This window comes from Cherax quadricarinatus, chromosome 1, assembly GCF_038502225.1.
Source record: "Cherax quadricarinatus isolate ZL_2023a chromosome 1, ASM3850222v1, whole genome shotgun sequence".
Taxonomy (NCBI): Eukaryota; Metazoa; Arthropoda; class Malacostraca; order Decapoda; family Parastacidae; genus Cherax; species Cherax quadricarinatus.
The window spans coordinates 94,504,972-94,520,456 of NC_091292.1; the positions used below are offsets into that span (position 1 = coordinate 94,504,972).

The following is a 15,485-nucleotide window of genomic DNA, read 5'->3' on the forward strand; positions in this document are numbered from 1 at the left end:
ATATACACAGACTTTGCAAAAGCATTTGACAAATGCGATCATGGCGTAATAGCCCCTAAAATACGTTCTAAAGGAATAACTGGGAAAGTGGGGAGATGGATCTTCAACTTCCTAACAAATCGAACACAAATAGTGGTGGTCAACAGAGTTAAATCGGAGGCTGCCATAGTGAAGAGCTCTGTTCCACAAGGCACAGTACTCGCCCCCATCTTATTCCTTATCCTCATATTAGACATAAACAGAGATGTACACCACAGCACCGTATCATCCTTTGCGGATGAAACTAGGATCTGCATGAGGCTGTCATCTGCTGAGGACGCGGTTAACCTCCAAGAAGATATAAAAAAAGTTTTCCAGTGGGCAACGGTAAACAATATGATGTTCAATGAGGACAAATTCCAACTACTCCGTTATGGAAAACTGGAGGAGATAATAACTAGAACAGAGTATACTACTGACTCCGGCCATACAATAGAGCGGAAAAATAATGTAAGGGACCTGGAAGTAGTAATGTCTGAGGATCTCACTTTCAAGGATCACAACAGTGCCACGATCGCACGTGCAAAGAAAATGATAGGATGGATAATGAGAACTTTCAAAACGAGAGATGCCAAGCCCATGATGATCCTTTTCAAATCACTTGTTCTCTCTAGGCTGGAATACTGCTGTACATTAACATCTCCATTCAAAGCAGGTGAAATCGCAGATCTAGAGAGTGTACAGAGATCCTTTACTGCACGTATAAGTTCTGTCAAGCACCTTAACTACTGGGAACGCTTGGAAGCACTTGACTTGTACTCGTTGGAACGCAGGAGGGAGAGATATATCATAATCTACACTTGGAAAATCTTGGAAGGAATGGTCCCAAATCTGCACACAGAAATCACTCCCTACGAAAGTAAATGACTGGGAAGGCGATGCAAAATGCCCCCAATAAAAAGTAGGGTCGCCATTGGTACACTAAGGGAAAACACCATAAGTGTCCGGATCCCAAAACTGTTTAACAGCCTCCCATCAAGCATTAGGGGAATTGCCAATAAACCCCTGGCTGCCTTCAAGAGAGAGCTGGACAGATACCTAAAGTCAGTGCCGGATCAGCCGGGCTGTGGCTCGTACGTTCGACTGCGTGCGGCCAGCAGTAACAGCCTAGTTGATCAGGCCTTGATCCATCGGGAGGCCTGGTCGTGGACCGGGCCGCGGGGACGTTGATCCCCGGAATAACCTCCAGGCAGGTAACCTCCAGGCAGGTATGACAGGGTGGATAGGGGGGCAATGTGGCAGATGTTGCAGGTGTATGGTATAGGAGGTAGGTTACTGAAAGCAGTGAAGAGTTTTTACGAGGATAGTGAGGCTCAAGTAAGAGTATGTAGAAAAGAGGGAGATTTTTTTCCCAGTAAAAGTAGGCCTTAGACAAGGATGTGTGATGTCACCGTGGTTGTTTAATATATTTATAGATGGGGTTGTAAGAGAAGTAAATGCGAGGGTCTTGGCAAGAGGCTGATGACACTGTGCTCTTGGGAGATTCTGAAGAGAAGTTGCAGAGGTTGGCGGATGAATTTGGTAGAGTATGTAAAACAAGAAAATTAAAAGTGAATACAGGAAAGAGTAAGGTTATGAGGATAACTCGGGCCCCTGAACTTATTGTATGGTCTCTTACGTGCTAGTGACACCCCTGCTTTTCATTGGGGGGATGGTGCATCGTCTGCCAAGTCTTTTGCTTTCGTAGTGAGTGATTTTCGTGTGCAAGTTCGGTACTAGTCCCTCTAGGATTTTCCAGGTGTATATAATCATGTATCTCTCCCTCCTGCGTTCCAGGGAATACAGGTTTAGAAACCTCAGGCGCTCCCAGTAATTGAGGTGTTTTATCTCCGTTATGCGCGCCGTGAAAGTTCTCTGTACATTTTCTAGGTCGGCAATTTCACCTGCCTTGAAAGGTGCTGTTAGAGTGCAGCAATATTCCAGCCTAGATAGAACAAGTGACCTGAAGAGTGTCATCATGGGCTTGGCCTCCCTAGTTTTGAAAGATTGGATATCAGATTGGAGGGAGAGAGTATGGAGGAGGTGAATGTATTCAGATATTTGGGAGTGGACGTGTCAGCGGATGAGTCTATGAAAGATGAGGTGAATCATAGAATTGATGAGGGGGAAAAGGGTGAGCAGTGCACTTAGGAGTCTGTGGAGACAAAGAACTTTGTCCTTGGAGGCAAAGAGGGGAATGTATGGGAGTATAGTTTTACCAACGCTCTTATATGGGTGTGAAGCATGGGTGATGAATGTTGCAGCAAGGAGAAGGCTGGAGGCAGTGGAGATGTCATGTCTGAGGGCAATGTGTGGTGTGAATATAATGCAGAGAATTCGTAGTTTGAAAGTTAGGAGGAGGTGCAGGATTGCCAAAACTGTTGTCCAGAGGGCTGAGGAAGGGCTGTTGAGGTGGTTCGGACATGTAGAGAGAATGGAGCAAAACAGAATGACTTCAAGAGTGTATCTTTCTGTAGTGGAAGGAAGGCGGAGTAGGGGTCGGCCTAGGAAGGGTTGGAGGGAGGGGGTAAAGGAGGTCTTGTGTGCGAGGGGCTTGGACTTCCAACGGGCATGCGTGAGCGTGTTTGATAGGAGTGAATGGAGACAAATGATTTTTAATACTTGACGTGCTGTTGGAGTGTGAGCAAAGTAACATTTATGAAGGGATTCAGGGAAACCGGCAGGCCGGACTTGAGTCCTGGAGATGGAAAGTACAGTGCCTGCACTCTGAAGGAGGGGTGTTAATGTTGCAGTTTCAAAACTGTAGTGTAAGGCACCCTTCTGGCAAGACAGTGATGGAGTGAATGATGGTGAAAGCTTTTCTTTTTCGGGCCACCCTGCCTTGGTGGGAATCGGCCAGTGTGCTAAGAAAAAAAAAATTCTCTCACCTTGCCGAGGATGAGTGATGTTTCTGGGGCATCGAAGACACTTCTGGGAGGTGTACGAGGAATGTCCGTCACCCTGTGAGGGCCTCCTCTTCCATATCCCAGGAGAGCTGTTGTCTCAGCCTCCGCGCTCATCGTAAGTCTTCAAGATGCTTCAATTCTCGAGAAATGAGGCCCAGCTATAAGAACTTTCGGGACCTCACTAATGTAACGTGACCAAGAAATAGCTAAGATCTTTAGCTTCTAGAGCCCCATAGATATTTTTTATCCTAGATACTACAACTTCTTGCTTCTAGAACTTCGTATACATCTTCATCCTAGGTACTACAAATCCTTATGTTCTACAGCTCCATAAACAACGCTATCTTGGTGCTACAACTCTCTGGGCGATTTTAATTCAAAACCAGCATTTAGCCTATGGCTAAGATTCCTCTAATAACTTCAGAATATTCTTACCCTACAAACTAAGAATCCTTGGACAGCCTCAGACTACCCTACAAACTAAGAATCCTTGGAAGGCCTCAATATAAGTGTAGTAACTGGCACATCAATTAACTCAACTATTCATTAGCTAGGGTTGGAACAGTCCTCTCAGCAATAAAATTCAGAAACAGACGTATTTCTTGATTAAGCAGAGTGTTATGATTACAGTGTATGACTGCAGTGTTTTACAGGATTTACAGGAAACTGGTATTAACCCTGAGTTAACAGAAGTTTATTCATAAGACTGATAACCTAGTGTGGATAAATAAAAAAATCCATGTAGTCATATAGCATTCCAATGGGCCAATATAAATTTACTGATTGTGATGATGTTAATAACGTGGTGAAGATCAGAGGATCAACTTTCACGATCAAATTCCTGCAGCTGCAACGATGCTTCAGCTTAGTAATGGAGGTGGTGTATGTAGTGTCAATGGTGCCAACATTAAACTAGTTTTAGAACAACATATGATTATGAGTTTTAGAAGGCAGCTTAACACAGTATTTCATAAAATAATTCAACCAGTATTTCTTAACAAGGCTAAAGCAACTAGGATTAGTATTTAAATCAAAATTAATAAGACATAAAGTAACTTGAATATGTATCCAGTTCAGAATTACTAAATCTAACAAAGTAGCTATGCTTAATATTATCATAAACATGCGAACAAGGCCACATGGTCTCTGGTCAAAATGCCTCAATGAACTTGATTAAGGACAAGGACACCAGTTTCATGAGTTCAGGGCTTCAGCTTTGAACAGCTTCGTGGGTTCAGAATTTCAGTTCTGTGGTTAGCTCCTGCTGATGCTAAAACATCCTTCATCTTCCTTTCTGAAATACAAAAGGTAAAGTGTAAGTACATAATAAAAATACAAATAATTATGTACATATGTACAAAATGATATCAATGAATGTTGCGTCCATTATAAGATATATTATACAAGGTTAATGTTAACAATAACAGGGTTGGAAGAGAAACGTTCTGGTGGTTAGCAGTAATTTAAAGCCAAAACAACGAGGCACAAGTACTCGAAATACAACTAATATTAAGATATATAAATAACAGGAGTCGTCAGGTTATATTTTATATACCATTGATAAGACCTTATTTAGATTACACTACCCAGTTCTGGTCTCCATATTACAGAACGGACAAAATGCGTCGGGAAACAAAGAGAAGAATGACGAAGTTGATCCCATGTATTAGAAATCTTCCAAACGAAGATCTAATTATTACATTTATGGGGAACGCTAAACCCCTAAAAATCATATGGCGCCTGGAGGAATGAGAGGCATTCATGTCCAAGGAAACGGGAAGTCCTATGAAGACAGACTGAAGACACTGACTGAATATGCACACTTTGGTAAGGCATACAATTAAGGGGGCATATGGTTAAAAGGTACAGATGGAAGACAGGAATAAAGGATATACATAACGTGCTAAAAATACCTAATCAAGACAGGACTCACAGCAACAGGTTCAAGCTGGGGAAAATATGTTCAGAAAGGATATAGGAAAGTACTTTATTGCAACAGTTGTGATGAGTAGAACAAACTCCCGAGTACCGTCATTGAAGCTAGAAGTTTGGGAGGCTTTAAAAAGTGGATGGGTGTGGGTGGGTGTGAGTTAGACTTTCCTATCAGTCCCTCAGACTGGAGTCAATGTAAACACTTCACCAATAAAGATACCCGAGTTTTGCAAATATGTCAAAGAACTTGTTTGTTCTTTGAACCATTATCTATATTCCTGTCAGACACACCCGAATCTGCATGACAGTGCCTTCCATTGCAGACACTGCAAGGCTCCAGGCGGACATCAACCAAATCTTTCAGTGGGCTGCAGAAAACAATATCAAGTTCAACGATGAGAAATTTCAATTACTCCGATATGGTAAACATGAGGAAATTAAAACTTCATCAGAGTACAAAACAAATTCTGGCCACAAAATAGAGCGAAGAACCAACGTCAAAGACCTGGGAGTGATCATGTCAGAGGATCTCACCTTCAAGGACCATAACATGGTATCAATCGCATCTGCTAGAAAAATGACAGGATGGATAATGAGAACCTTCAAAACTAGGGAAGCTAAGCCCATGATGACACTCTTCAGGTCGCTTGTTCTGTCTAGGCTGGAATATTGCTGCACACTAACAGCACCTTTCAAGGCAGGTGAAATTGCCGACCTAGAAAATGTACAGAGAACCTTCACGGCGCGCATAACGGAGATAAAACACCTCAATTACTGGGAGCGCTTGAAGTTCCTGAACCTGTATTCCCTGGAACGCAGGCGGGAGAGATACATGATTATATACACCTGGAAAATCCTAGATGGACTAGCACCGCCTGGAACGCAGGCAGGAGAGATACATGATTATATACACCTGGAAAATCCTAGAGGGACTAGCACCGAACTTGCACACGAAAATCACTCACAACGAAAGCAAAAGACTTGGCAAACGATGCAACATCCCCCCAATGAAAAGCAGGGGTGTCACTAGCACGTTAAGAGACAATACAATAAGTGTCAGGGGCCCGAGATTGTTCAACTGCCTCCCAGCATACATAAGGGGGATTACCAACAGACCCATGGCTGGACAGGCACCTAAAGTCGGTACCTGACCAGCCGGGCTGTGGCCCATACGTTGGATTGTGTGCAGCCAGCAGTAACAGCCTGGTTTATCAGGCTCTGATCCACCATGAGGCCTGGTCAAAGACCGGGCCGCGGGGGCGTTGACCCCAGGAACTCTCTCCAGGTAAACTACAGGTAAACATGAACATCTTGGGACGTTGATACAAGGAATTCTACACATCCACCTGTGGATTTGTCCAAGGTGACACCATCTACGACTGCTTCACCTCAACTGTCTGCAGTACATAAGCCCCTTCTTCGCGCATATGCTGTATAACTATAAAGACTGAGGGACTGATTACTTCTACTCCAGGCTGAGGGACTACCTACCTTAATCTCCTTTTGATATTCACTATTCTTTGTACTGGACTGATGAAGCCACTGTTTCCGAAATAAAGATATCCAAGTGTTGCACATGTATCGAATTTACCATCATTATTATATTCTTGGGAAGCGCTAAGATCGTAGGGGTCAATAGACAATGGGAAGTAATCTGGTTTTATCCAACCAAGTGCCATTTACCAGCATAACGACGCCTCGCAAGAAAAAAAAAATAAACAGGAAATTCCTATGATAGTGAGTACTGAAGTGGATGTGTATGTGTAGTCTCGGAGATACTCTCACACACGCACACGCACACACTCACATACACACACACACTCACACACACACACACACACACACACACACACACACACACACACACACACACACACACACACACACACACACACACACACAACTGAACAATCCAAACCAACCATCACACACCGATCCCTCTGTTTCCACCCCCCGCACCACAGTTACAGTATTAGAACAGAAGTTGAAGGTTTGGTACACAAATGCAGATGGATTAACGAATAAACATGAGGAATGGCAAGAAAGAATCAATGAGAAGTCCCCAGACATCATAGCAGTTACAGAAACAAAACTCATGGAGACAATAACAGATGCAATCTTCCCACCAGGATACCAGATCATGAGGAAAGATAGAAGGGGCAGGGGGGGAGGTGGGGTTGCTCTGCTCGTAAAAAACAGATGGAAATTCGAGAAAATGGAAGGAATAGATGAGACGGGAGAAAGAGACTACATAGCAGGTACACTTCAGTCTGGGGAACACAAAGTGGTCATTGCAGTGATGTATAATCCACCACAGAACTGCAGGAGGCCAAGAGAGGAATATGAAGAGAGCAACAGAGCAATGGTGGACACACTTGCTGAGGTGGCAAGAAGAGCTCACTCCAGCAGAGCAAAGTTGCTGGTTATGGGGGATTTCAACCACAGGGAGATTGACTGGGAAAACCTGGAGCCACATGGGGGTTCCGAAACATGGAGAACCAGGATGTTGGACGTGGTGCTGGAAAACCTCATGCACCAACATGTTAAGGACACTACCAGAGTGAGAGGGGAGGATGAACCAGCAAGATTGGACCTTGTGTTCACCCTGGGCAGCTCAGACATTGAGGACATCAAGTATGAGAGTCCCCTAGGAGCTAGCGACCACGTGGTTCTGTGCTTTGAATACATAGTAGAGCTGCAAGTGGAGAGAATAACAGGAGTAGAATGGGAAAAGCCTGACTATAAAAGAGGGGACTACAAAGGGTTGAAGAACTTCCTGCGGGAGGTCCAGTGGGACAGAGAACTGGCAGGAAAGCCAGTAAATGAAATGATGGAATATGTAGCAACAAAATGCAAGGAGGCAGTGGAAAGGTTCATTCCCAAGGGCAACAGTAACAATGGGAAGACCAGAACAAGCCCCTGGTTTACCCGACGGTGTAAGGAGGCAAAAACAAAGTGCAACAGAGAATGGAAAAAGTATAGAAGGCAGAGAACACACGAAAATAGGGAGATCAGTCGCAGAGCCAGGAATGAGTACGCACAGCTAAGGAGGGAGGCCCAGCGACAGTATGAAAATGACATAGCATCGAGAATCAAGACTGACCCGAAACTGTTGTATAGCCACATCAGGAGGAAGACAACAGTCGAAGACCAGGTGATCAGATTAAGGACAGAAGGTGGAGAACTCACAAGAAATGATCAGGAGGTATGTGAGGACCTGAACAGGAGATTTAAGGAAGTTTTTACAGTAGAGACAGGAAGGGCTGTGGGAAGACAGCACAGAAGGGAACATCAAGAGGGAATATACCAACAAGTGTTGGATGACATACGAACAACTGAGGAGGAGGTGAAGAAGCTCTTAAGTGACCTTGACACCTCAAAGGCGATGGGACCAGACAACATCTCCCCATGGGTCCTTAGAGAAGGAGCAGAGATGCTGTGTGTGCCTCTAACCACAATCTTCAACACATCCCTTGAAACTGGGCAACTACCTGAGAAATGGAAGACAGCTAATGTAGTCCCCATATTTAAGAAAGGAAACAGAAACGAGGCACTAAACTACAGACCTGTGTCTCTGACATGTATTGTGTGCAAAGTCATGGAGAAGATTATCAGGAGGAGAGTAGTCGAACACCTGGAAAGGAACAAGATTATAAATGAAAACCAGCATGGGTTCATGTATCACATGGGTTCTTGTATCACAAACCTCCTGGAGTTTTATGACAAGGTAACAGAAGTAAGACACGAGAGAGAGGGGTGGGTAGATTGCGTTTTCCTAGACTGCAGGAAGGCCTTTGACACAGTTCCCCACAAGAGATTAGTGCAGAAGCTGGAGGATCAGGCACACGTAAAAGGAAGGGCACTGCAATGGATAAGGGAATACCTGACAGGGAGGCAGCAACGAGTCATGGTACGTGAAGAGGTATCACAGTGGGCGCCTGTTACGAGCGGGGTCCCACAGGGGTCAGTTCTAGGACCAGTGCTATTTTTGATATATGTGAACGACATGATGGAAGGAATAGACTCTGAAGTGTCCCTGTTCGCAGATGACGTGAAGTTGATGAGAAGAATTAAATCGGACGAGGATGAGGCAGGACTGCAAAGAGACCTGGAGAGGCTGGACATGTGGTCCAGTAACTGGCTTCTCGAATTCAATCCAGCCAAATGCAAAGTCATGAAGATTGGGGAGGGGCAAAGAAGACCGCAGACAGAGTATAGGCTAGGTGGACAAAGACTACAGACCTCACTCAGGGAGAAAGACCTTGGGGTGACCATAACACCGAGCACATCACCGGAGGCACACATCAACCAAATAACCGCTGCAGCATACGGGTGCCTGGCAAACCTGAGAATAGCGTTCCGATACCTTAATAAGGAATCGTTCAAGACACTGTACACTGTGTATGTTAGGCCCATACTGGAGTATGCAGCACCAGTCTGGAACCCACACCTGGTCAAGCACGTCAAGAAGTTAGAGAAAGTACAAAGGTTTGCAACAAGGCTAGTCCCAGAGCTCAAGGGAATGTCGTACGAGGAAAGGTTAAGGGAAATCGGACTGACGACACTGGAGGACAGAAGGGTCAGGGGAGACATGATAACGACATACAAGATACTGCGGGGAATAGACAAGGTGGACAGAGATAGGATGTTCCAGAGAGGGGACACAGGGACAAGGGGTCACAACTGGAAGCTGAAGACTCAGACGAGTCACAGGGACGTTAGGAAGTATTTCTTCAGTCATAGAGTTGTCAGCAAGTGGAATAGCCTAGCAAGTGAAGTAGTGGAGACAGGAACCATACATAGTTTTAAGAAGAGGTATGACAAAGCTCAGGAAGCAGAGAGAGAGAGGATCCAGTAGCGATCAGTGAAGAGGCGGGGCCAGGAGCTGAGTCTCGACCCCTGCAACCACAATTAGGTGAGTACAATTAGGTGAGTACACACACACACACAGACACACACACACACAGGATCCTCCAAGAGAAACCTCGGTTGAAATACTCGGAAGAGTACAAGAAGGTGTTCCTAGACAGAGACAGAACACAATCAGAACGACAGCAGCTGAAGGAGAGGACAAAAAAGCGAAAGGAGCTAGAAAAAGAGACAAGGATGGAACCAGCAGAGGTCAGTCAGAGCAGAACAGAACAGCAAGGGCAAGCACACACACAACTATTCTCAGAACCATACAACCTATCACACCATCCCAACACACTACAATCCATACCCACAGCCTCCACCCGACACCGAGCTACAGAATCCCACAGTATGCTACCTTGTCTCCCACCCTCACAGGCCCCCCAAACCACAGTGTTGGAAAGGAAACTGAAGGTATGGTACACAAACGCTGATGGAATAACAAATAAGTGGGAGGAGTGGCATGAAAGAGTCAAAGAGGCATCACCGGACATCATAGCTCTCACAGAAACCAAGCTTACAGGTATGATAACAGATGCCATCTTTCCAACGGGATACCAAATCCTGAGGAAAGACAGAGGGAACAGGGAGGGTGGAGGAGTGGCATTGCTGATCAAAAATCGCTGGAATTTTGATGAGCTGGAGAGAGGAGACAGCGGAGAAGAAAGTGATTACATAGCGGGAACGCTTCACTCTGGAGGTCCCAAGGTGGTAATAGCAGTGATGTATAACCCACCACAGAACAGCAGGAGGCCAAGGCAAGAGTACGACGAGAGCAATAGAGCGATGGTTGACACACTGGCTACAGTGGCCAGAAGAGCTCATGCATGCAGGGCAAAGCTCCTGATCATGAGTGACTTTAACCACAAGGAGATCGATTGGGAGAACTTGGACCCGCATGGGGGCCAAGATACATGGAGGGCTAAGATGATGGAGGTGGTACTGGAAAACTTCATGTACCAACACGTAAGGGACACTACAAGAGAGAGAGGAGAGGATGAACCAGCAAGGCTGGACTTAGTATTCACCTTGAGTAGTGCAGATATCGAGGACATCACATATGAAAGACCCCTTGGGGCCAGTGACCATGTGGTTTTAAGCTTCGAATACATAGTAGAGCTACAAGTGGAGGGAGAAGCAGGAAGGCCAGGACGAATGAAGCCAAACTACAAGAAAGGGGACTACACAGGAATGAGGAACTTCCTGAACGGGGTTCAGTGGGACAGAGAACTGGCAGGGAAGCCAGTTAATGAGATGATGGAATATGTAGCAACAAAATGCAAGGAGGCTGAGGAGAGGTTTGTACCCAAGGGTAACAGGAATAATGAAAAAGCCAGGATGAGCCCATGGTTTACCCAAAGGTGCAGGGAGGCAAAAACAAAGTGTGCTAGGGAATGGAAGAAATATAGAAGGCAAAGGACCCAGGAGAATAAGGAGAGCAGTCGTAGAGCCAGAAACGAATATGCACAGATAAGAAGGGAGGCCCAAAGACAGTATAAAAATGACATAGCAGCGAAAACCAAATCTGACCCGAAACTGTTGTACAGCCACATCAGGAGGAAAACAACACTCAAGGACCAGGTAATCAGGCTAAGGAAGGAAGGAGGAGAGACAACAAGAAATGACCGTGAAGTATGTGAGGAACTCAACAGGAGATTCAAAGAAGTGTTCACAGAGGAGACAGAAGGGGCTCCAGAAAGACGGAGAGGTGGGGCACACCACAATGTGCTGGACACAGTGCACACAACCAAGGAAGAAGTGAAGAGGCTTCTGAGTGAGCTAGATACCTCAAAGGCAATGGGGCCAGATAACATCTCCCCATGGGTATTGAGAGAGGGAGCACAGGCGCTATGTGTATCCCTAACAACAATATTCAATACATCTATCGAAACAGGGAGATTGCCTGAGGCATGGAAGACAGCAAATGTAGTCCCAATCTTTAAAAAAGGAGACAGACATGAAGCATTAAACTACAGACCAGTGTCACTGACATGTATAGTATGCAAAATCATGGAGAAGATTATCAGGAGAAGAGTGGTGGAACACCTAAAAAGGAATGATCTCATCAACAGCAGCCAACATGGTTTCAGGGACGGGAAATCCTGTGTCACAAACCTACTGGAGTTCTATGACATGGTGACAGCAGTAAGACAAGAGAGAGAGGGGTGGGTGGATTGCATATTCTTGGACTGCAAGAAGGCGTTTGACACAGTTCCACACAAGAGATTGGTGCAAAAACTGGAGGACCAAGCACGGATAACAGGGAAGGCACTATAATGGATCAGGGAATACTTGTCAGGAAGACAGCAGCGAGTCATGGTACGTGGCGAGGTGTCAGAGTGGGCACCTGTGACCAGCGGGGTCCCACAAGGGTCAGTCCTAGGACCAGTGCTGTTTCTGGTATTTGTGAACGACATGACGGAAGGAATAGACTCTGAGGTGTCCCTGTTTGCAGATGACGTGAAGTTGATGAGAAGAATTCACTCGATCGAAGACCAGGCAGAACTACAAAGGGATCTGGACAGGCTGCAGACCTGGTCCAGCAATTGGCTCCTGGAGTTCAATCCCACCAAGTGCAAAGTCATGAAGATTGGGGAAGGGCAAAGAAGACCGCAGACGGAGTACAGTCTAGGGGGCCAGAGACTACAAACCTCACTCAAGGAAAAAGATCTTGGGGTGAGTATAACACCAGGCACATTTCCTGAAGCGCACATCAACCAAATAACTGCTGCAGCATATGGGCGCCTAGCAAACCTCAGAACAGCATTCCGATATCTTAATAAGGAATCGTTCAGGACCCTGTACACCGTGTACGTTAGGCCTATATTGGAGTATGCGGCACCAGTTTGGAACCCACACCTAGCCAAGCACGTAAAGAAACTAGAGAAAGTGCAAAGGTTTGCAACAAGACTAGTCCCAGAGCTAAGAGGTATGTCCTACGAGGAGAAGTTAAGGGAAATCAACCTGACGACACTGGAGGACAGGAGAGATAGGGGGGACATGATAACGACATACAAAATACTGAGAGGAATTGACAAGGTGGACAAAGACAGGATGTTCCAGAGATTGGACACAGTAACAAGGGGACACAGTTGGAAGTTGAAGACACAGATGAATCACAGGGATGTTAGGAAGTATTTCTTCAGCCACAGAGTAGTCAGTAAGTGGAAGAGTTTGGGAAGCGATGTAGTGGAGGCAGGATCCATACATAGCTTTAAGCAGAGGTATGATAAAGCTCACGGTTCAGGGAGAGTGACCTAGTAGCGATCAGTGAAGAGGCGGGGCCAGGAGCTCGGACTCGACCCCCGTAACCTCAACTAGGTGAGTACAACTAGGTCCAGCAACTGGCTCCTTGAATTTAACCCTGCCAAATGCAAAGTCATGAAGATTGGGGAAGGGCAAAGAAGACCGCAGACACAATATAGTTTAGATGGCCAAAGACTGCAAACCTCACTCAAGGAAAAAGATCTGGGGGCGAGTATAACACCGAGCACATCTCCTGAGGCGCACATCAATCAGATAACTGCTGCAGCATACGGGCGCCTGGCAAACCTACGGATAGCGTTCCGATACCTCAGTAAGGATTCGTTTAAGACTCTGTATACCATTTACGTCAGGCCCATACTGGAGTATGCAGCACCAGTTTGGAATCCACACCTAGTCAAGCACGTCAAGAAATTAGAGAAAGTGCAAAGGTTTGCAACAAGACTAGTCCCAGAGCTACGTGGATTGTCCTACGAAGAAAGGTTGAGGGAAATCGGCCTGACGACACTGGAGGACAGGAGGGTCAGGGGAGACATGATAACGACATATAAAATACTGCGCGGAATAGACAAGGTAGACAAAGACGGGATGTTCCAGAGAAGGGACACAGACACAAGAGGTCACAATTGGAAGTTGAAGACTCAGATGAATCAAAGGGATGTTAGGAAGTATTTCTTCAGTCATAGAGTAGTCAGGCCATGGAATAGCCTAGAAAGTGCCGTAATGGAGGCGGGAACCATACATAGTTTTAAGGCGAGGTATGATAGAGCTCATGGGGCAGGGAGAGAGAGGACCTAGTGGCCCGGTGGCCTGGTGGCTAAAGCTCCCGCTTCACACACGGAGGGCCCGGGTTCGATTCCCGACGGGTGGAAACATTCGACACGTTTCCTTACACCTGTTGTCCTGTTCACCTAGCAGCAAATAGGTACCTGGGTGTTAGTCGACTGGTGTGGGTCGCATCCTGGGGGACAAGATTAAGGACCCCAATGGAAATAAGTTATCTTATCAGCGAAGAGGCGGGGCCAGGAGCTGTGAATCGACCCCTGCAACCACAAATAGGTGAGTACACACACACACACACAGCTGAACAGGAGATTTAAGGAAGTTTTTACAGTAGAGACAGGAAGGGCTGTGGGAAGAGAGCACAGAAGGGAACATCAAGAGGGAATATACCAACAAGTGTTGGATGACATACGAACAACTGAGGAGGAGGTGAAGAAGCTCTTAAGCGACGCTGACACCTCAAAGGCGATGGGACCGGACATCTCCTCATGGGTCCTTGGAGAAGGAGCAGAGATGCTGTGCGTGCCTCTAACCACAATCTTCGACACATCCCTTGAAACTGGGCAACTACCTGAGAAATGGAAGACAGCTAATGTAGTCCCCATATTTAAGAAAGGAAACAGAGATGAGGCACTAAACTACAGACCTGTGTCTCTGACATGTATTGTGTGCAAAGTCATGGAGAAGATTATCAGGAGGAGAGTGGTCGAACACCTGGAAAGGAACAAGATTATAAATGAAAACCAGCATGGGTTCATGGAAGGCAAATCTTGTATCACAAACCTCCTGGAGTTTTATGACAAGGTAACAGAAGTAAGACACGAGAGAGAGGGGTGGGTAGATTGCGTTTTCCTAGACTGCAGGAAGGCCTTTGACACAGTTCCCTACAAGAGATTAGTGCAGAAGCTGGAGGATCAGGCGCACGTAAAAGGGAGGGCACTGCAATGGATAAGGGAATACCTGACAGGGAGGCAGCAACGAGTCATGGTACATGAAGAGGTATCACAGTGGGCGCCTGTTACGAGCGGGGTCCCACAGGGGTCAGTTCTAGGACCAGTGCTATTTTTGATATATGTGAACGACATGATGGAAGGAATAGACTCTGAAGTGTCCCTGTTTGCAGATGACGTGAAGTTGATGAGAAGAATTAAATTGGACGAGGATGAGGCAGGACTGCAAAGAGACCTGGACAGGCTGGACATGTGGTCCAGCAACTGGCTTCTCGAATTCAATCCAGCCAAATGCAAAGTCATGAAGATTGGGGAGGGGCAAAGAAGACCGCAGACAGACTATTGGCTAGGTGGACAAAGACTACAGACCTCACTCAGGGAGAAAGACCTTGGGGTGACCATAACACCGAGCACATCACCGGAGGCACACATCAACCAAATAACCGCTGCAGCATACGGGCGCCTGGCAAACCTGAGAATAGCGTTCCGATACCTTAATAAGGAATCGTTCAAGACACTGTACACTGTGTATGTTAGGCCCATACTGGAGTATGCAGCACCAGTCTGGAACCCACACCTGGTCAAGCACGTCAAGAAGTTAGAGAAAGTACTAAGGTTTGCAACAAGGCTAGTCCCAGAGCTCAAGGGAATGTCGTACGAGGAAAGGTTAAGGGAAATCGGACTGACGACATTGGAGGACAGAAGGGTCAGGTGAGACATG

At 46.1% G+C, this 15,485-nt stretch overlaps 1 protein-coding gene across 7 annotated transcripts in view; it reads right to left on the reverse strand.

Moving 5' to 3' along the window:
- The window catches only part of LOC128689855 (uncharacterized), a 483,205-nt gene that overhangs the window by 49,456 nt on the left and 418,264 nt on the right, over positions 1 to 15,485 (reverse strand). For all 7 annotated transcript variants that reach the window (XM_070084552.1, XM_070084518.1, XM_070084526.1 and 4 more), the window contains one exon: positions 2,907 to 4,218. In XM_070084552.1, the coding sequence (XP_069940653.1) occupies positions 2,907 to 3,038 (132 nt within the window). In that variant the 5' untranslated portion in view covers positions 3,039 to 4,218. The remainder of the gene's footprint in view (positions 1 to 2,906; positions 4,219 to 15,485) is intronic.